This window comes from Corvus kubaryi, unplaced genomic scaffold (genome assembly GCF_017639235.1).
Source record: "Corvus kubaryi isolate FWS band 111438036 unplaced genomic scaffold, C.kubaryi_AGA036_p1.0 37249, whole genome shotgun sequence".
Lineage (NCBI taxonomy): Eukaryota > Metazoa > Chordata > Aves > Passeriformes > Corvidae > Corvus > Corvus kubaryi.
In genome coordinates this window covers 382583-405663 of record NW_024581072.1, presented here as the reverse complement: position 1 = coordinate 405663, position 23081 = coordinate 382583, and the positions used below count along the sequence as shown (strand labels likewise).

The 23081-nt window shown below is 36.2% G+C and overlaps 1 protein-coding gene across 4 annotated transcripts in view; it reads left to right on the top strand.

The window, feature by feature from the left end:
- Positions 1-23081, top strand: part of AUH (AU RNA binding methylglutaconyl-CoA hydratase) — a 110477-nt gene that overhangs the window by 27997 nt on the left and 59399 nt on the right. For all 4 annotated transcript variants that reach the window (XM_042023392.1, XM_042023391.1, XM_042023394.1 and 1 more), the window contains exon 4: positions 10242-10328. In XM_042023392.1, coding sequence (XP_041879326.1) covers positions 10242-10328 — 87 coding nt within the window. The remainder of the gene's footprint in view (positions 1-10241; positions 10329-23081) is intronic.

The window sequence follows — 23081 nt, the reverse complement described above, 5'->3', positions numbered from 1 at the left end:
TATTCAGGATTCCTGTATTTTAGGTGGAAACCTGTGTGAATTAGCACCTGGACCTTTCACAAAGTCTCAGAATTCAAAAGCTTAAAGAAAAAAAATTAGGCAACCCTCCCCCCCTCTATCCCTGAAGTTGTACTTTCTGAAATATCCTATTTATGAGAACTGATATAGCAGATAGTGCTTTAAATATGCTGATCTGTGTGTAAATTATTGCAAGATATGTAAGATAACTTATAGTGGAGCTATAGTGCTGCCATCTTACCAGAGGGAATGTTTAGGACTGGCATCTTGCCACAGGCTTAAATGTATAGGATTGCAGACATTTTGTTTGTTTTTCACAGTTTGGTTCTCAGGAATGCTTCTGTGACACAGAGGGCATATGTGCAAAAACTGCAGGTATCAAGTCATGCTAATAGCTGATCTTATATGGAAGAATATCAATATCCATTTTGGCTTAAAAATCAGATATCCACATTTAGATAACTTCAGGAATATATAGTATACATGAAAAAAAAGGGTTTTATTAATTTATATAGGAAATATACATAGCAGCCTTCAAGCCAAATTGTTTTTCTGTCAACCAAAATGACTGCAGTGAGCATCCTTCTCATTTTGTTTTGAAATTTAGAATACATCTGTCTTTTTATTATCATTATATGTAAATGCATTTTCCTTTGTACTCAGTTCAGGTGGTGTTTGCAAAGATTTGTGTGTACAGGTGTGCAACAGGATTGATGGTTGCTGTTTAGTAAAGCAAATGGCTACAATTGAAAGTAGATGGTTACTCTTTAGTTATGAAAGGTGCTTTAGCCATATATTGTGAACTGATTTCTTAGATAAAGTGATATTTAACAGGCAATTATGAAAAATATGTCGTAATCTCCTTAGTATGTTTGTGTAACAGTACCAAAGGCTGAGAGATAACCCAATTAGATAGGCATAAGGCTGTGTTTTCAGCCAGTGACTCTTTGTTTGTAGCTCTTTGGCACTTTAGAGCCTGCTCTTAGTATATTAATTCCCTGTTATAGCTGGGTCTCGTGATAATGCTCTGGTATTACTTTTTTGGTTCCTTATGTTGCATACTCAGATATCTTCCTAATGCCCATGAACATATGTGCACTTCCTTATACTACTTTTCAATCATTTTGGATTTTTGCAGATGCTGACTTTCTAAGCATTTTGTGCATCTGGAAAGTTGAGTTCCGAATACTTATATGTAACTTTTGAACTTCTCCATTTTATATGAGAAGATTTTACGCACTTGCTTAGTATTTCTTTACCTTTGTGTTTTTTGTTTCCTATCTTTGTTGAAATCATTACATGGTTTTTGTTTTGGGTGGGACAGAGTTAATTTTCTTCCCTAGTAGCTGGTACAATGCCGTTGTTTGGATTCAGTATGAGAATAATGTTGATAACACACTGATGTTTTGGTTGTTGCTAAGTAGTGCTTACCGTAATCCAAAGGCTTTGCAGGTGCACAAGAAACTGAGAGGGAGCATAGCCAGGACAGCTGGCCCAAACTGGCCAAAGGGGTGTTTCATACCATGGAACATTATGCCCAGTTTATAAACTGGGGGCAGTTGCTGGGAGCTGCTGATTGCTGTTGGGGGGGCAGGCTGGGTGAGTGGTGAGCCATTGCACATCACGTGGCTTTTCTCCTTGGCCTTCATTTCTCTGTCTTTTTGTTACATCTGTTGCTGTTGTGTTTTTATGAAGATGATTATTCTTATTTTACTCTGGTTATTAACTTGTCATTATCTCAGCTCTCTTTCTGAGTCTCATTCCCATCCCACTGGCAAGGGAGGTGCAGTGAGCAAGTGGCTGTGTGGTATACTTAGTTGCCAGCTTGGGTTACACCACAACAGAACTGCACAAAAATATAGCCATCCAAGTTATGTTTGCCACATAGAAGTGATGATCATGTCTGTTTACCTTCAAATTAAGAAATAATTAGAAAGGAAAAATATGTATGTATGAAAAAGGAAATATGTATGAGAACATGAGAGAGTTTGAATAAACTTAGAATAAATTTTGTGGGATTCTTTCCTCATTGAAAAGTTTCCAGGTATTCTGCAGCATGGGCAAAGTTAATGTGAATCTTAGTTTTTTTAATCTATCCTTAAGGAATTAGAAAACTAAAAAAAAAAAAAGAAAAAGGGGGGGGGCGTGGTATGCAAAGCCATGTTTTACCAACAGTACATTATTCTTTTACAGGTTATTCTTTGAGGACATGGTCTTTTGATATATTTTACCTGTTACATGCATGTGTGATTTAAAACCTAAATATAAAATCTCAGAGCACAGAAAATGTAGAGGAAGTTGTACTGGCTTGTAAGATCTTCCTTTCAGTAGTACTCATAAAAAAAGCTGATCCTCAGAAGCAAGTTGCTAGCAGTTCTTTGTTTAGTAGCTATTTTGGTACTATTTTTTCCCTTTTTATCCTTAACTTTCAGATCTCTTGTATCTCACTAGCAAAATACATGATCCTTGAAGAGACAATGTTTCATTTCTTAATGTTCTGAATTAGTAACTGATTCATAAGTATTGATAGAGTCAGTTTGAATCTAAAATCTTGAAAATATTTAGGAATACAGTATAGCATATTCAGTACATTCTAAATTTATTTTGTGTGTTCTGTACCTTTTAAACATTAGATTTGAATATTCATTTTTATTCTGGAAAAAAAAAATTCTGTTTTTTAATCTCTTGAATATCCTTTTTATATTTTTGTTTATTCAACCTTGGAAAATGGGACAGACTTCCAAAGCATTCAGTTATGCAGAGATATGCTTAGGGTGGAAGAAGCTCAGCTGGAGTTTGAACTGGCAAAAGGTGTCAAGAGTAACAAGAAAAACTCCTGTAGGTATGTTAGTACCAAACATAAGGTCAAGGAAAATGTAGGTCTGCCGCTGCTCGGGTCTGACAGCTTAGTTATGGACAACATGGTAAAGGTAGAAGTATTCCATTTTCTCTTTGCCTTGGTCTGCATGGGAAAGGTCAGCTCCCAAGTCTCTATGCCAAGAAGCAACAACAAATTTAACAGCAAAGCAGTGATAGAGTAGGACTGAATTAAGGTCCGGCTGTAGCAGTTGGACACATACCCGTGAACAGGATTTGGTGGGATGCATCCGAATTGGTCCACCATCTATCTAATTTGAAAGGTCATGGAAGGCCTAAGTGACTGGAAAAGGGCAAATATTATACCTATCTACAAAAATGAAAATTTGGGAAACTGCAGAGCCGTCAGTCTCACTACATTTTTGGGGGAAGTCATGGAACAAGTGTTTGTTGAAGTTTTTTCCAAGCATGTGAAAGACAAGAAAGAAAATGGCTAGGAAAACTCAGCTCAGATTTACCAAGTGTAAATTGTGGTTGACCAATATGATGCTTTCTGTGACAAAACCACTTGTTCAATGGATGAAAGAAGTGTTACGGATGCTCTGTACCTTGACTTTAACAAAGCACTTGACATGATCACCCCAGTATTCCTGTAGACAAATTGGTAAGATACAATTTGGACATACAGACTGTGAAAAGTGTCTCATCTCTAAAGATCAAAGGACAATGTGATGTTAGTGGCTCAAAGTCAAACTGTTAATGGTCCTTGGAATGGCATTCCTTGAAAGTTGGTCTGCTGGGGCCGGTAGTGCTATTCAATATCTTTGTAAATATTCTAATGATAGGACTGAACCATCCCTGAATTTGCAGATGACTTCAAAGTGGAAGGAGAGGGAGATGTCTGGGAAGAAGGAGCCACCATTCATTCAGAGAAACCTTGAGAGGCTGAAAAATTGGACCAACAAGAATTGCATGAGTTTTAACAAAGATAAATAGGAACTGCATCTGGAATGGAATAAACTTAAGTGACAGAACAAGCTGGGAGCACACTGGCTGCAGGTCTGCTGCAGAGCACTTGTGGGTTCTGGGGGACAGCAAACTTAACATGGGCTAGTGTTGTAATAGGGCATAAAGAAGACAAACAGTGTCATGAACTGCATCAGGAAGAGAATCATCAGCCGATCAAGGCATATGCTCATTCTACTCAGCACTTCATAGGCTAGCATAAGGTGATTAGAGGGTTGGAGGTTGGTGAGAGGGGAGAGAATATTGGTCTTCCTGTGCCAGGTAGATTCAGAGAAAAGTACTCTATTTACAGTTTATACAGTGACAGAAGAAGCAGTAGGCACCGGTTGCTCTAGGGGAATACTGTCCAAATAAAAAGAAAAATTCAAGTGTGAGAAGATTAATTAAGAATTAGTCATATAATAAAATAGCTTTCCCAGAGAAATGGTGGAATGTCCCTTGCCAACAGTATTAAAGACTTGGAAGGACCCTGGACAACCTAATCTAGGGCTGTGCATTTGATAGAAGTTTGGACTAGGTCATCCCTATAGAGATTTTATATGGGAAGATAAACCAGAATATCCAGGCTAGACTTGTCTATTATTCTATCAAATAGGTGGGGTTCTTTCTGTTACTTCGTGGAATGTGGTCCAGAGTGTCAATAGTTGTGATGCATTCTGCCTGTTCTTGATTGAGCAGACTGAACTCATTTGTGTTCAAGATTATAGTCAGTAATAGCTCTAATGGTTACAGATTGATGATCTGAGTATCCTGGGTCTGGCTGAGCTGGAGGTGCAATGGAATTATTACTGGTATGCATGCATATATTGTCTGCAAAGCATAAAGTGTTTTACATAGGCAAGAGATTTCAGTAGTGACTGGCATTGTTTTGTGCTGTGATTTGTTAAGCATGTATCTTTACATGCAGAAAAATGTTAGTTGAAAGCAAAGTAAAAATCATTAATCTACATGGTAACATTATTATGATCAAATTTAAATTATGCTTTCGTGGATTTTTAAAAGGATTTTAAGGATATAAATCAGAAGTATATATCAACAGAATAATACTCATAACTTATTACTGTGTTAACAAAGTTCTACTTGTGTTAGACTTGACACTATCTTTAAATAAATATATTTATTTCATGAGATATTTTAGTTTTAGAATTTGGAGCTAAGTTGTCCTGAATAGATTTCAGGCTGTAAAAGCTTTATTAATGAAATTTTTGAAATTTGGAGAAAAAGAAATATTGATAAATCTTTCGCATTTTGAATGTAAGTTGGCTATAGTGTTGTCCTCATAAATGTATGTACAGCTTCCTTTTGGGGTATTCCTAACTTCATAGAAGTTTATTGGTGTTTTGCTAATGGATTTCTTGCAATGGTTTCTCCAGAAGTTGGACACATTTGCTTTTAAATAAAGATATTTCCATGTGCCTTAATGGATGGTTTTTTTTAGTGGTTATAAGTTAATCTATAATGTATGTAAAAGTTGGCCCTTTGCTCTCTATTTTATTTCATTCAGTATGTGTGGAGAAGGGTGGATATTAATTCATAGTCTGCTTAAATGCATTGTGTGGGAATAAGATGTGGGTTCATAGGAATTCTTAGCATTTTTGTTGATGAGGTAGTACATATTTTGTAGTTCTGGCTGAAAGCGTTTTAAGTTTGCTTCATAAATTCCTTAACCTGTTTGATTGGATAGGTGGTGCATTTGTGTTTTGCTGTTTCCAGTTCTTGTTCTTACTGACAAGATGCAGAAGAATTGGATATAGTATGCAAGAGAGCATCTTCTGATACTCCCCAGTATCACCTCCTTATTGAAATTTTGGTGTGTTGACAAAATTGGTCGATCTGTGTTTGGTAAAATCAAAGGGCAAGCTCACAATAACACTGCTGCACTAAGAATTTAATACTTTATTCTACCTCAAATGCCTGTGCATGTGTCACTTCCTTTCCACTTCTCAGACAAAAGACATATCGAGGACCTTTTGGCTCTTGGTCGAATAACTTCACTGTTTAATTTTGGTGTCCCAGCATTCTAAAATACCTGCTTTTTAATACAAACTATTTATTGAATGAAGTTAATTTTTTAAATGTCATATATAAACCATTATGTTTTATGCTTTTTTAGTTTAAAGATTTTGTGATGTGTTTTGGTCACATAGAATAGTCTATACAAGAAGATTTCTAGGCATTTATATTATTCGGAAAGTGAGGCTTATAGTTGGAACATATTTTACAAACACAACAGGACATGAATTCTGATTAGCAAGTTTGTGAAAATATCCAAATAAGGCAGGAGGCATGGGGTCAGAGTAATCACTGTAAAGGCTGGTTTCCTTTGGTGTGTCCTCTGAGTTAAAAGCTGTCCTTGTCATACATATGTGTAGGTGGAAAAATTCTGGTGAATAACAGCAATACCCCTATCTTGCTGGACTGCCCTTGGCTTTCCCAAATAAACATTTTCTCTGGCATCATTGTGAAGTGGAAGTCAGGCACATGCTGCAATAATTCTCTCAACTGACAGTGTACTACAGCCAACCATTGAATAGCCAAATCTTTGCAAAAGAGAATTATTACAACAGGGTTTTCATATTTAGGGGAAGTAAGGTAAAAAAGGCAAACAAAGTAACCTTCCTATTTTCTTCCAATATTGGAGGAGGAAAATGAGAAAGTGGTGGATCAAAATCAAACAGAGATTTTCTTTTGGATTGACAAACATCAATACAAGTGTAGGTAGTATTTAAAACAGCATGCATGTTCCTTACATCAGTTTCGAGAATTGATCTGGAAAGACCAGATCACAGCTGACCTCTAAAAGCCTGCTGTTTATACTGGTATTTTTCAAACATATGTGTTCATTGAAAGTCATCAGTAAAGTTCTCGCCAGCCAGTTTGCTGTGTAAATTTTGAAGTGATACTTCTGTGAATTAAGTTAATTCAAGAAGAGTTTACTCACAAATGGAGAGTACCTGACCGAATCCTAATACAGCTGTGGGAGGAAGTGGTTGATGTACTGTCAATGTAGTCTTTCACTGTGGGACTTCTCTTTTGTCCTGCAGTAGCAGCTAGTAATTTGAAAATGGCATTTTACAATCTTCAAAAGGTAGTTCGTAAAATGTTGGGAGCGGTGAGATGAGAACTGGAGAGCATAACTTCTAAAATCACAGCTTCTGTTATTGTTCTGAGTGGATGAAAAGCAGTTAGTGGGACAAAGCACTGACATCAGGAAGCTTAATATGGAGAAAACAATGATTCATGTTCCAGTACAAACCAGATAGATGTGGTGGTATAATTACAGTGTACTGTCAAAACTTCAGCAGTTCGTTTGCCTCAGCCCCCTGGTAGCTTGGGTTTGCCCTTTTCCTTCTTGGGTAGGAGGTCTTAGAGAGTTCTGTGTTCAGCGTGGTGGACCCACAGTAGAGCCTCTGGAGTCTGCTGGGAGTGCATATGGGTGAGCAGATAGGTCAAACTGTCCACAGATTTCAGCTGTGGCCCATAGAAAAATTGCGGAGTTTTGTTGTGTCAGACATTTTGTGGTTTGAAACCTTAGCTACTTTGTTGCTCTCAGCAGTTAAGCAAATACTATTTTCAGCTACTTTGAAGTAGAAAACCGGGGGTGAGAGGAGGGGTCTTTGATTTCAGTAGCTGAGAGAGCAGAACTCTCTGATTGAACCTGCAATCTCCTTCATGGTTAGCTTCAGAAAGGTAACCTTTTCTCCTTCTGACTTGAGAACAGATTTTGAAGAAATATATGAACAGTTCTTTGCTATATGGGTCAGAATTCTTCAATAATTTTTTGACAAGTAGTCGAATCTTGTAACAGGAACAAAAGTATTAAGTTGGTGGCAGTTCCATCTCCTGTGACCCAGAGGATGCCAAGGCATATGTTCTTCTGGAGTGCAGTGAATGGCTTCTGACTAAAATTCTTTCCTCTGAGGAAGGGAACTTCGGTTACTATTATTATTCTTTGGAAAACTAAAATAGAAAAAGGGCTACCAAAAGGGCTCTTTCAGTTTCCTTGACATTTGTGAGGGAGAAACACTTAAAAAAAGGAAATGTTAGTTTACAAAAGTTGGTTAAGGCACTAAGATCAGCTATGTATTTGAAATTTCTTTACAGTATTCAATATCATTAATTTTAAATTAGCGGCTATATTTTAATCCATTCCTAAGCAAGGTTTTTGCTAAATATTTAATAGATTTATGTAAATGTCTTCAAGGAAATGTATATTCTAACTGAAGGAAGAAGTCTGCAGTGTATTTTTTATTTTAGAAGGGTTGGGGTTTCTTTTGGTTGGGTCCCTTTTTCTATTCATGTATTCTAGTCTGAATAAATCAAACCCTAAAAATTGCTTTAATCTTATACTGACAGAAGATTTTCTTACCAGTAATGCTAGTTGTTTTCTTTATAATGCTTTTCAAGGGGATGCCCAGTGATTTCAGGGTGTGGAAGTTTTGAGTCAGTTTGCACAGCCAAAGAGGTTTTTGTTCATAAAGCATACGGTTTCTTACATAGGCAGTGATTTGAACAGAGTTGAAGAAGCTAGATCCAGACTTTAACTGATATCAAGTAAATTATATTTATTTGCATGCTTGCTGATGTGACTTCTAAAGCAATTTACCGTTTAACTTCTTAAACGTGACATTTCAAAAGCTCCTTTTAGCTCCAGAACTGTACACATAAATGGATTTGTGAAAATTGCTCGCAGTTTTATATGATTTAGAGTTCTGTCCAGATTCATGGATGCAAATTTTGTTTGTTTTTTGGGTTCCTGGCAAGATTTCTTCATGCACTGATTATGAATTACTAAGGTAGCAGTTGCAATTTTGCTGCAGTGCAGGCTTGACTGTAGTAATTCCTGTTTTATACTGTCTGGTCAACTGGCCTATCCTACTGTCTCAGCTGGGGCACATTCTAGAAGGTTGTTTGGCAGTTTTTGGCAAAGTGCCTCATAGTGTAAATTAAGCTTAACATTATTTAGCAGGCGATATGCAAGTGTAGCCAGGATTGATGCTTCATTGTTTTTATATTGACATACACAGAAGGAGAACAGAATGAGGAGCTTTGCTATGACAGAAGTAGAAGGAAAGATGTAGAGCTGCATTATTTGGCATGGTACTTTAAAGCAACAACTGGATGTCCATCAGAAAATGTCAGATTAAAATCCTGATTTTCACAGAGCTAACCTAGAGTTGTTTAGCATTACAACTAACGCTGTCAACAAAAGTATGTCTAAAACTATGTTTGATGAAGAGAGTCAGGAGGCCTACTGTGAGTTAAGTCCAGAAAGTTAAAAGGTGAAACGAAGCCTATGACTGCATAATTTAAAATTTTGAGCTACAGTCTTAACTTAATCTGAGTTCAGTGCATTTTCCTGAGTGGATAGTATTCTCAGGGTAGAGAAATATAAACCTTTTTTTTCCATTTTAAAAAATTGTCTTGTTTAGCCTTTTCAGTCATGCAAAGAGACTACCTCAATAGGTTAGTTTTTACCAAATGGAAAAAATACATGCTAAGTTGTTGCCTTGTGACTGTTTCACTTCTTTGGAGAACAAATGTGTCTATGCAAGTTTTGCCTGTTTTATGTATTGTTCCTCTATGAGAAAGATAGGCTTCCATATTTAGCTATGATGATGATGATGATGATGATGATGATGTTAGTTTCTCTTTTTTTTTACATACTCATGAGAGAAAATGTCAGTTTTTCCTATAAGTGAGCTTTTAAAAACACATTTGTATCCATGCCTAGCTATAGTATGCTTATTAAACAAAATAATTTTTTTATACTCATGAAGAAATAGGTAAAAATTTTCAAGTTGTGGCTTTTTTTTTGATGAACAAAAAAATGATTGTATGTAACTTATTCCAAAATAAATTTAAATAAATGGGTGAAAAGTGAGCTGAAAAATTGGTCCACTGCAGCATTTTTATTTAGATATATATAGTCTGTTAATGTAAAACCATGCAACATATGTACTGTATGATCTACCAGTAAGAGAATAACAAGAGTACATTATGAAAAACACATATTTATCAGACTTTGTGACACAGTTGGGAAAATAAAATAGTACTACAGGTGAACTATAAGCATAAATGCTACTGTTCATAAACTATTTTAATAAAAGAAAATGTCACTGGGAAGAATATACGTAGTGAAAATCTCATTATGGATAATTTCTTTTTTTGTTTGTTTGTTTTGGGCTTTTTGGTTTTGTCTTTCCTTGATAAATAGTTCATGTTTTCCTTGAAATCTGTGGAGAATTTATGTAACCAATTTAAACTCCTTGTCTAGAAGTAGATTTAAAATTTTTCTGAGTGAAGAAATATTTAACTTTTGAAAATGTATTTACAATACATTACAGCTTGCTAACGTAGATATGAAATGTCACTTACAGGTGCTGACCTTAAAGAAAGGGCAAAAATGCACTCAAGTGAAGTTAGTTCTTTTGTCTCCAGAGCAAGAGCAACTATTAATGAATTGGGTAAGTAACCTCTCCCTCGAAAAATGTTATTATAACTTTAACCTGAGAATGTTAGATCAGATGAATGATGTAAACATGCGTAGTTAATTCTTGACAGGTAGTAGAGAATCCCTAACTATGTACTATCACATCACAGATCTTTAATTGGAAGGAACCCATAAGGATTATTGAGTATATTGATAAATGCATTCATTCTTTTAAAGTGTTCCAAGTTGAGTTGGACTTTTTTAAAGAATGCTAGAAAAGTAAAATATCAATTGTAATAGAGGTGATTTTCCCTGCTGTTTGCATAAAGGATGGATTTTTCCGTGACATAAAGAAGCTTTAGTTTTTCCTCTTGCATTCTTGTGGTTGGTATAATTATTACAGTCTAATACATTCTAGAAAAATGTTAAACATCAGATGCTGATAGAAATTTAGCTACTAAGGTCTTTTAAAACTTTGTTTAATATGTTTTGGTGTAGTAAAACCTGTTAATAGTTTCAGATTTTAATCAACTTGTACCAGTTTTTAAGGATAGTAATTTCTCTAAGTTTTACTTTACGAATTCACCATCAAATAATTATATTTCTACATCTCTGCTGATCAGTTTAAATATAACTACTTTTCAACAGGTTGTTGCCAATGTGATAGTGTAGTGTTCCAAGTTTGAAGGAATTAATTTTCTACATTTAACTTCTATATAAAACGTATTCTGTCACTTGAAATTTTGGCACACAACTCTGAGGAATAAATAAGTACTCAGAAAATTTATTTAGATGCATTTCCTTAAGAACACTATCTCAGATTTTGGTTTGGCAGAATGTTATGAATGGATACCAGGTTTTTTTTTTTTAAGGTAAATGACAAACTGCTGAAGTATGAAACTTTGATTAGGTAATTCATGGAGATACTTATGTCCTGAAATGAATGTCATGTCTTTGAAGTGAAGAGACACTCAAGGTTGTTAAAATAAGTGAAATCTGAAAAATATCTAGAAGTGAATGGATCATTAATTTCCTGCATCTGATACTGTATGTCATGCTGGTATTTCTCCTTTTATTGGAATGCCAAGCAAGTGGCAACAAGTTGCTCCATTAATTTACTTTGTAAGAATTTTGGGAGGCTTTCTGAGCATTAAGTTATAATTTTTCAGCCTTCCTTGGCTTGAAGTTACTGGAAATATTCTAAGCTGGTATTAGTGTTTAAATATGGGCAACTGATTTCAAGATTTTCCTATGATTAGTAAATAGGTCTTTTTATTTTAAATTGATTATTTTCAAATTTTTAAGTGAGAAAATTTGTAAAGTCTGAAGGAATATTTGGATTTGGCATTCTTCACTGAATGACTGGAAAATATTCACAGTCATTTGATGCTTTGTTTTGCCTTAGGGTTGAAAAAACTTTGAGAAAAATGTTTAATTGTTGTCATCTTCATTAAGATTCCTGTGAGAGTATTTAACTACTGAGTATGTAAGCAAATTTTCAGTGTTATCTAAAAGGCTTACAGTGAATTACTTGAAGTTTAGGAAACCAGTGTGAGTGCTTTCATTCCTTGATCTCTAGTCACTTGAGAAAGAAGCATGGAATTGTGAGCAAGTGGAATTAATATCTGAGAATCAAGGTTACTGAAGTACTGAGATACAAAAGTTTGTGTGGGAATGTACTAGCAATTTGATATGCATGACATTGGTTGGAAAAGAGAAAGAATTTGAAGATACAGCCTTTGCCTGATAGTTAAAACTTTTTGCTGAAGTTGGCCAAGTGTTTCTGTGCTCACTCATCTTTGCCTCCTCCTCCCCCTTCTCTCTCCCTTTCCCTCCCTTTTCCTCCCTTTGCCTCCTTCCTTTCCTCCCTCTCTCCCTCCCTCCCTCCCTCATTCCCTTTTCCTCCCTCCCTCCTTCTTTCCCTCCATCCCTCTCTCTCTCCATTTCCATCCTTCCCTCCCTCCCTCCCTCCCTCCTTCCACAGTAGATGTAGTTATAGGATGGATTAAACATTTTTCTGGGTCTTTGCAGGTCAGTTTGAAAATCATAGAACCACAGAATGGTTTGGGTTGGAAGGGACCTTAAGGATCATCTTGTTCCATCCCGCTTACAACAATCAGGTTCACTAGACCATTCTCAGAGCTCCATCCAGCCTGGCCTTGAACACTTCCATGGATGGGGCGTCCACAGGTCTCTGGGCAGCCTGTTCCAGTGCCTCACCACCCTCACAGTAAAGAATATCTTCCTAAAACCTACTTTCTTCCTGTTTGAATCCATTCATCTTGTCCTGTTGCTACATGGTCTTGTAAAAACTCCCTCTTCATCTTTCTTCTAGGCTCCCTTCAGGTACTGGAAGGCTGCAATTATGTCAGTCCAAAACTTTCTGTTTTTTAGGCTGAACAATCCCAATTCTGTCAGCCTTTCCTCATAGGAGAGGTGTTCCATCCCTTTGATGAACTTGGTGTCCCTCCTCTGGAATCACTCCAGAGTTCACTAACACCAGCAGGTCAATGTCCATCCTGTGATAAGGACTCCAGAGCTGGATGCGTTACCCCTGGTGGGGCTCTCGTTATGTCATTCCCTACATCAGACAATGGTAGACAATATTGAAAAAATATGTATATGAGGTTAGATTAGATGGGTGCATGAGATGTCCCGTTGATGATGCCCTTATGAATATAAATGAATATTAATTTTATGGCAAGTCAGATGTTCTTAGTTCCTTTTTTTTTAATTCTTCTGAAGTGATCTGTCATTACAAAGTGTAATTTATGTAGAACTATAGGGACATTGTATTTGCATTTGGTCACTGCAATTAAGCTGTATATTGAAAATAATAATGGTATTTTTCTTGCCAGGCAACAACTAGAATGCTGTGAGATAGTTAAAGAGGGGAAACAGTTTTCAAATTAATACTTACCACTGCAGAATGTTACGTAGCTAGGGAACAATATTTCCAATCTCCTATTTTGTTCTTTTTTCTATCCGAGTTTAATACTATAATCTCATTTAAAATATATTCTACTTTTTGCTTTTCAGAACTAGGTCATGTTTTGATAATTGCATTTGTATTCGGATGTGTGACCTAGTAAGGAGTTACGTCTTTTTAGCTATATTTTCAGAAAGAAGACCATTACGTTACCTTTACAGATGAAATACAATAAAGGTTAATTATGTCTTGAACAACCAGATAAACTTAGCTTTTTAGAAATGACAGCCTTTGGCTTTAAGTAGTTTCTGTCTTCATTACATTTAAAATCCTTACAGTGGTGGTTTTGTAGAAAACTGTAGTATCATTTTGAAATATAGCTACAAAAGAGAATTTTCTGGAAATTAAAAGCATACTGCACTTGTTTATATGGTAATAATTTATAACTTCTTACTAAATTTGGGTGAAGAAGTAAGACTGCAGTAAATATGACTTTGTTTAAAAATAAATGCATAAAAAAAGAGCTGGAAAAATTGAACTGAGCCATTAGTTGTGGCACTTAGAGCTTTAAGTTGGGGAGGGGAAAATCAAAACAGTCTCTATTTTTAGCAGTAGTTGCTTTTGCTAAAATTATACCAGAATTGTGGAGGTGGGTTTGGGCTTGTGTGTGTGTGTCTGGGGGTTTTTGTACTTTTTTCTGTGTTGTTTTTTTTTTTTTTTTTATAGTAAGAATTATAAGACTACTTGTCTGTTACTATGTTCTGCCTTGAAGCACTTCGTTACTGATGTAAGTCTGTCTTTACCCTCAAGAAATTAGGAGAGAAAAGCTTTAATAGATCTCTTGTAACCATGCACACAAGACATGCCTCGCTAAATTAAGTCAAATTATAATGATTTCCAGAAGCCTTGTTTTTGAGGCTTTTGGGGGGCAAAAGCCCCATCATTGTGGGTTAGGTCTTCAGTATGTATTTTATAGTATGCCTCCCATTAAGTCCATGTTGTTATTTATACTGACTATGGGATCAGGGCTGTGATAGTGTATATATGTTATATTTTGGGATTGCAGTTGCAAAACAGGCTGAGGCTATGTATGGAGCTGAATGCAATAACCACACTCCTCAATAAAAACACCATGTTTAATAAAAATAAAACCTGAAGCTGTAGAAAGAATTTCAATTCAGCAAACACATGTAATTATTCCAATTGACGTTTGGCCCCAACCTCTATTAAGTGGGAAACACCATTGATTAGCAAAGCTCTTCCAAAGAATGTAGGCATAAGTGCCCAAATCCCATAAACAGGGAATAAAAATTGGAGACTGACTTTCTTGGTTACTTTTTAAAATTAATGTGTGGTCAGGCTTGTTTTTTATTTCACATTTGGAGACAAAACACCTTACGCGTGGCGTGATGGAACCTAGATCTGAACTAAGTTAAGAATGAATTTTTTATTAAAATACTGAAGTTACTTGTTTTCTGTTGGTCTTGTTGAATTATAAAAAATCTTAAAGGTCTTTATTAAAAACATTTGATAAGTTTTGATGCATAAGCTGTGATACAACTTTAAGAAGTGGTGATATTTAGTAACTTTGTATATGTAGTTATATCAGATATGATTAATTTTAACATAGTCCACTTTGAATGAGATCATCTCAGTGAAAGCACCTTGTGGTCAGTTGCTTGTGTTTGTGGTTTTTATTGTGTGCTTTTTATTTTATTCAGAGCAGGTACAGTTCTGTATTGACAGATTTTGTTTTTCCTTCTTCAGCATTTTTTCTGTCCGTCTGGCTTTCAGTCATCACCAAACTTTTAATTTACTTAAAAGAGTGCACTTGTTCATCCTTCAGACAAACACCCTCTTTTCAAAAAAGTTCCTAGTTTGACTACTGAAGATCATGCATACATGCATTTTTTGGTGCCACATTATATGCTATGGTTTGGTTTTGGATGCAAGCTGTCAAAAATTGGTTTCAGAGGTCCCAAGAATGGTATCAGGATTATAAAAATTTTCACTTGATTGCTGGTCTGGTAACTGCTACCACACCTTCCCATTGTGAAGGCTTAAAAATAAGCAAGAAATATCACTGATGAGGTCGGTGCTGTGCCTTGTTTTACTCTTTGAATTTCTGAGGCTTCTGTGGAGCTGTGGTTAGCATTTTGAATCCTGGTTTAGTAGTGAACACTCAGAATTTACCAAATTTAGTAAATCCGTCTGTGTCTGCTGGAAGTAGATCTGGCCATCAAAGCTAGAGTACTCTAGTTTGGAAATCCTTTGATAAGAACTGTGGATTTCTCTCTTAGGGAAGAGAGATACAGGCTATGAGTTGCATTTACTGGGAAGCTGAATGAAATTTCAGATAGCTATCAAATTTGAAAAAAGACAAATTACAGGTAGCAGAACCATACTTAGCAGCTGGCCTCAGGCATCGTGGTCTTTCTGTGTTGCTGACACTGTGAAAGGTAGATTTTAGCACAGCATTCCGCTTACTGTATTATGATGTTGCCTGTTTGATTAAGTGTGCAGCATAACTAATAGTCCTTGAGCACTAGCTTTCTGAGTGGGTTGCTGGGCTCTTGGTTGTTTTCCAATGATAGATTTATTTCTTCTCTTGATATTGAATTAATTTAAGATAGCCTTTGACTAAGTGTTGTCTGATCCTGGTGCTGCTGTGCAGCCATGACAATTAATATAGCCTCAGCAGTAGTTTAGTTTTCCTTCTGGTGGTAATTCCAAATGTTCTTCTGTGAGGACAAGAGACTATGCTCTGAACATGGCTCTTTAAGTTTCCTTCCACGAAGGTAACGGTACCAAAAAGTGGGTGCTGCTTGCTCAAATGGTTTATTGAGATCAGCATAGCCAGTTTGCACTGTGTTAAAACAGGCCTCCCAGTATCACTTGCTGTCGAGGGCTTCCATTCCTTCCCTAGAGAGCCACACTGTGCACGTTTGATGCATTGGGAACACTATCCTTTCCTCAATGGAAAATAACAAACCCTGTTCAGGTTTGAAATTGCATGTTTCAATCACTGACTGAGAAAGAATAGTTTGTTAGTTGTTTGCTTTGCCTGTCTTGGTCTCTGGCTCTGTTCCTTGAACGAATTTGTATTCAAAGAGTAGCAACTCCTGACATGGTACTGAAAGTATGATGCTGCTCTTCTGCCAAAGAAATCCTGAGCTCACTGCTTGGGCCAAGTACGAGGCTTTAACTGCAGACTAGCATTGTCAAGTCTTGTATTGAATACACCTTTTGCTTAGGTAGGCACTGGCTTGATGATATTACTAAACTAGCTTATTAAAAAAAAGAAATTTATGCTTACTGTGAAATGTTAGGGAGTGTTTCTTCTGTAGTGTTCTGTGAATGAACTGGCTTGAAACTATTACTTGGTACATTATGCTAATTTAGAAAGAAAAATCTTTTAGCACTGGACTGGGGAATGTATCGTGTCAAACAGCAATGCTAGTAATAATAGAGTATGTGTCATCTTCATTCTGTAAATCAGACAAGTAGACAATAAAAAAAATGAAAACCGTATCCAATTTGATTCTCTTAACAACTGGAGATTATATTAGAGACTATATAGTTGTGTGTGTACATTATATAGAGATTATAGTTTGAGTTTTATTTTGTGTGCTCTTTAAGAAAGAAAAAACTTTCATGGAAGTAGAATGGAAAAATGTAACTGAATTCATTTAACTCCTTTTTGTTTTGTAACTTCACTGCTTGATTACATGCTGTGCTGTTTTTGTGTAGTAAGTTCTTAAATGTACTTAGTAAGAGTAAAAAATGCAAAAAATAATTTTCATTTTTCTTTTGTCCAGAGCTTTCATTCATTTGCACAGAAAGTAGATTCTGTCATCTAGGTTTTACTTCATTATTGTCTTACTGAGGGCAGAATGAAACTACAAGATGAAACATTAGTAAATATGAAAGAACTGAAGAATCTGTTTATCAAACTGAAGTGTGTGAGATGATTGAAATATCCAAATGATTTTTATATAGTACAAGAAAATCAGGGAAAAGTTGGATACAGAAAACTGTAGCTAAAGGGTTTGATTAAACCATCCCTTTCATTCCCATTAGTTTCCCAGTTTCTGTTCTCAAGAATGTGAAACACACTGTCTCTCCCACTTGTCCATAATAAAGTAGCAAATAGAAATTTTTAAAATAAAGAATGTAATATTCCTCTATTAAAGTTTAAATGGTTTTTTTCAATTCAAAAATATATTATTTCTAGATCATATATAAGGGTGAGTGATTAATGGAGGACACTGGGAAATTAATAGGATTGAGTGAGGTGTTTTAGCCATTGTCAATATAAATGGAAGAAAAACTTTATTAATACCTTTTGCTAAATAATCATCTGTAGGCAATGTGCAGTAACCATTTTCATTAAAAAGCAAAATTTCTTTACAAATACTAAAGTATACATATTTTTATGCAACTCTTTATTGTTATTGTCTGCCTGAACTTTGAAGGTATTAAAGCAAAGACAGTAATGTTCAAACAAGTCTATCAACAGTTGTAGACTAGTAAGCTTCTTATGTAAAGCACAGGAATTAGAGTGTATCTAAAAGCCTTTCACAGTTGTAACTGGCAAATGTATGGCACAGAATTGCATATCCAGACTTTAAAGTGTGGTCGTTTATGCAGCTGAATATATTTTTGAAACATACGGCAATACAGAAATTAATTGAATAATCATTTTGCCATTATTTTTGCACTTATGAAAGGTAAAGCTTTGTAACATTTAATTACTTGCCATGTGCAGAAATGGTTTGACCAATCTTCTTTACCCCGAAGTTCGTGTAGGAAGATTTGACAGTCTCTCTCAGCCACTTTCATATGTTGCTGCATACACTGGTTGGTTTTCTGAGTGTTACGGAATGGATGAAGGTACTTGTTGAAGTATTTTGTTTCTGTTAACTTTTTTCCCCATAGGAGAATCTTTTTTTGATGGTAGTAGCTTGCAACTGAAAATGAAAGCAAACTGTTGTAGCCACTGACTTGATTACAGATTTTGCATGGCAAGGTAACTGCCTGAATAAAACTGTCATTGCAAAGGTTGTATTGCCATCGCAATGTTGTTTCAGGAAAAGGTCCCCAAAACTGAAATCAAGATACAGTGCTATGTTGCAATTATTTTTCTGATTTCCTGTGATATAAATTATTTAATATGTTAAATGTAATTTTGTGACTATAATGTTCCTAGTATAAAGAATATTCCAATTACCAGAATTGCACATGGGCTGCCTCTACTTGCCACTCAAGTGGCATAGTTTATGCCCTTTTTTTCTACGTTAAAAGATCTTAGTTTTTGTAATCAGGAGCCACATCACCAAGAGACATCAAGAATCTGGGTAGTGAAGAGGTGGAAGAGAAATCTATTCTGAGTTGCAAAATAAGAATATTTAGGTATAAAATTATTTTAAAAACAAAGTAAAAATCCATTCCCAGTTATTATGCAAGCTAGGATGTAATTTCAAATAATAATTACTGCTGATTCAAAGTTCCTATTTGTGTCTGGGACCTTTTGAAAATTCTTTTATAACTGGTAACCAGACAACTGGGAGATTTTGGGTTCCTAAAGAAACTCTGTAAAGTAACAGATCTCAAACCTGTCAACACTGGTGTAGGAATCATCCCATAGACCTGCAATATTATATAGGTTTAAACTGTTGTTAATTGAAATATACACTAAATATAAATACTATGTAAATAAGTGCATTTCTTTGTAATAATAAGACTAAAATTTGTAATTCTATATTTGACATTCTCAGTATTAAGATGCGACTCTTTTTTCCTCTTTCTTGCTTTCCTAATGGGTGACCTTCAATTATGGGGTTTATCTACACATATGCACTTAGAGGTATTTAAACATTTTGGGGGCATGTGACCATTCTTTTTATTAATTTGAAGCCCCCGTTGTTAATACATTTAAATAAATTTACTAAGAAGTGGGAAGAGACCTTTCTTATCTGTAGATTAAATTTTGTTCTTGGAAAGGTTCTGGGACAACTAATCGTGGAAACTAAACTACTAGTGGGCACACAAGGGACAAGAAAATCGTAAGGTATAGTCAGCATGGAGTCAGAAGAGGGAAATGTTGCTTAACCAGTTTTACAACCTATGGTGAAATGATTAGTTTGTTAGATGAGAAGAAAGCAGTGGATATTGTCTACCTTGACTGTAAGGCTTTTGACAGTATCTCTTGTAAAATTTTTGTAGAGTAACTGGTGAGTATGGACTGGATGAAAAGGCAGTGAAATGGATTGAAAACTGGCTAAATGAATGGGTGCAGACTGTGCATTAGCAGCATGAAGTCTGCTTGGAGGCCTCTAGCCAGTGTGTATCCCAGGGGCAGTGCTGGGTTCAATCATGTTTCACATCTTTAATGGTGTGGATGGTGGGATAGAGTGTAGCCTCCGCAAGTTTATTGATGTAAAATCATAAGCAAAGGGTTGTGCTGCCATTCAGAGGGAACTCAACAAGCTGGAGAAATAGACTAACAGGAATCTCTTTAATTTCTACAAAGGAAGATGCAAGCAACCTCATGCACTGGGTATATGATGGGGGTAATGATATGAAAAGCAGCAGCACAAAAAAGCCCTGCAGGTCTCAGTGGGACACCAAGTTGAATGTAAGACAGCACTGTGCCCTTGTGGCAAGGAAGGACAGTGGTATCCTGGGCTGCGTTAGGATGAGTATTGCCAGGAGTTGAGGGAGGTGATCCTTTGCCCCTCATCAGCACATCTGAGGCCGCTGCTGGAGTATTATGGCCAGTTCTAGGCTTCCCAGTGAGAGACACAGAGCTACTGGAAAGTCCAGTGAAAGGCCCTGAAGGTGATGAATGCTCCAGAGCATCTCTTCTGTTAGAAAAGGTTGAGCAAGCTAGGGCTGTTCAGCCTAGAGAAGAGAAGGCTTGGGAGGTGATCTCAGCAGCACATATAAGTATCTAAAGGGGAGGGTGCTAGAAGATGAAGCTAGGCTCTCTCTGGTGGTGTCTAGTCTCAGGACCAGAGGCAATGGGCACAAACGGGAACAGAAGAGATTCTCCCTGAGCATTAGGAAGTCCTTATTCACTGTGAAGGGGACTAAGCATTGATACAGTTTACCCAGTCGGGTTGTGGAGTCTCCCTCCTTAGAGATCTTCAAAAGCTATCTGGACATGAGCTCGAGCAACCTGTTCAAGGTGATGCTGGTTGAGCAGAGAGGCTGGACAAGGTGAGTTCCAGAAGTCTCTTTCAGCCTCAACCATCTGTGATTTAAGGGTTTCTCATGTGCTGCAGACCTATATAGGCAGATACTTGCCGCACTTCCTTAATCTGCCAGAGTTAGATAACAAATTGTGGAACTGTTAATCTATTCCTCAATTTATAGCATACTTTCCTCTAGTAATCCATGTAATACTGACAGTATGCAGGGTATTTTTATACAATTCATCCTCTTGGCTTTATGTTTTATGAAACCCATTATTCAAAAGGAAAAATGAGCTGCTGGAAATGCCCCCTGAAGTTGCTTGTTCTAGTAAGCTGTTCACTAAACAACCTTATTTGTCAAATAATCAAAAATGCAATTGTGGAATAAATAGCTTGGACAATCTATTTCTTTGTTCTGTGGCAACTCAGTTGTGTTGTCATTTAAAATTGAATTCTGTAGCTACTTTGGTCTTAGATGGATGGTCACAGTTTTTGAGGCAAGTAGAGTATGCTTACTACTTTCTTTTCAGTTTCATTCTGGGAAACAATAATTCTTCCATTCATAATTAAAGACAAGTCAGGGTTATGTATCTGGTTCAGTAGGTACTAGAGGTAGTGACCAGCTTCTGATTTGTATCTGAATAGCTGTTTTTTCTGGAGATTGGTTGCCAGAGGTCACTGAGTTAGGATGAGAAAGGAACAGTAAGAACCATTTTGAACATTGTCCAGGTGTAGGACAACACCGGAAGTTAAGGTGAGTGTCTTTCATTTTAATGTTTCATATCAAATGCATAAAAAGGCAGGCTTTAAACTGGGTCTTCATTTGAATGTTTGTAGATACCAAATTCTGACTGCTATAATTAGTTGAATTGAAAATATTTGTCCTAAACTACCTAAAAAAGTACTTCAAAAATAGAAGTTAATTATATCTAAGGAACTGGATAGAATTTGTGCATTGTTAGGTCTTGAGGAGGCTTTCATGGAATTTTCTGATTCATGGGAATCATGAAGTGTTACTGCAGTAGTAGTGCAGACTTTTTACTTGAAGAGAAACTGAATTCTATGTCTGCTGGACTTCAGTTCTTTAATGATGACTCCTGTATTCTAGGGAAAGAAAGAGAATACTGCAGGTATTCTTCAGATTGATTGTAACAGCTGGCAATCTACAAATAGGTGATTCTCATACACTTCATTGTCACTTGGATAGTCTAAATCTCAAAATCTTTTGTCTAGCTCAGGAATAGTTTTTTTTTTTTTCCTTTTATATGAGTATGTGGTACAGTTGCTTACAGAAAATATTACAGGTATAAATTTATTGAGCAAGCAAGGAGGACACTCGTAGGAGGTTGGTCTTTTTGAATTTGATATATTCTGAATTAGTAATTTTTTTTCCTGGATGTTAAATATTTAAAGTTAACCAGTTTGGGCAAGTCCATGCAAGTTGACAGGAACACAAATCACAAAGTCTGGAATTCTGGATAACCGTATTATTCTTCCTCTGCCTGTTTCAGGAACTCACAGTAAGGGATCAGCATTTGTGATAGGTCTTCCTTTGAGTAATTGGACACCATCTAAAGAAAGTGGTTTTTTGCCTGTTATGTAAAATCTACTGTATGTAGTATTTCATAAAAACAAGGCTACTTTCATATGTACTTTCAAATTGTTGCCATTATGGTTTTACTACATGTGTTCATTCTTCATACTTCCTTCTTCCTCGCTAACTGTGGAAAGTAGATTTTTCCTAGTTGATCAGGCCACTTATTTTTTGTCAATAATGAGAAACTGAGGTTGTGCAGGAATAGAAAAAGGCTGCTTGAGGGTTATGAAGAATGTGTCATATGCAATCCTGTTTCCACCCAGCAATTATGTAACATATCTGTAATGTTATAAGAACTTTTTTAATAAAGTAGTCAGAAGACTAAATAGTCATTTATGATTCAGGTCACTAGACTCCAGGCAATTTCTGCTTTCTATTTGGGGAATGTCGGTGTCCGCAATAATATGAATCAGCTTGTGTGGGTGTTAAGGCACACATCTGAGAAACTATTTAGTGGTCAAGTCCTTCAGACCAGGTGCCTGTATTCATATGCTGGCCTGTTGTTTGTCGTATCATGGTCTCTAAGCAGAAAGGAAATCCCTTGTTAGTCAGCAGCAGTAGATATCATGTGGAAAGTCACTTGAGGATGAAATAACAATTACCTGCTTCAGAACAACTGTGATTCTTTGAAATTGCTTCCAACACATTACATGTGTTTTTGTATGCTTAATTGCAAAGTACTCCTCCTGTGACATTGTGTACTCATGGCAGAATTGTGGCAGAGTTTAGCTTAGTCCATTCTACATCTTTCAGTAATGAAGATTCACAGGAGATCAGGAGGTATCCCAAGACTACAAGATGCTGCTGGTCAGCCTAATCTAAAACTACATGTGACATGTCTGTTTACCCGGGATGTATTCCTGAAGTTGAGCTGAAGGTTCCCAGTTACTGCAGAGTAGGAAGCAGGTCCATTTCTTTATATTGCTGTATATTTCTATTTTCTCTGAGCTGTTTATGGGTTTAGTTTAGCTTTCTAATGTTACTAAGTTTATTTTCTCTTATTGAAGTTCTTCGGTTTACCTGTTGGTCACTCTACCTGTATCATGTCTTGAATGGCCTGTAAAC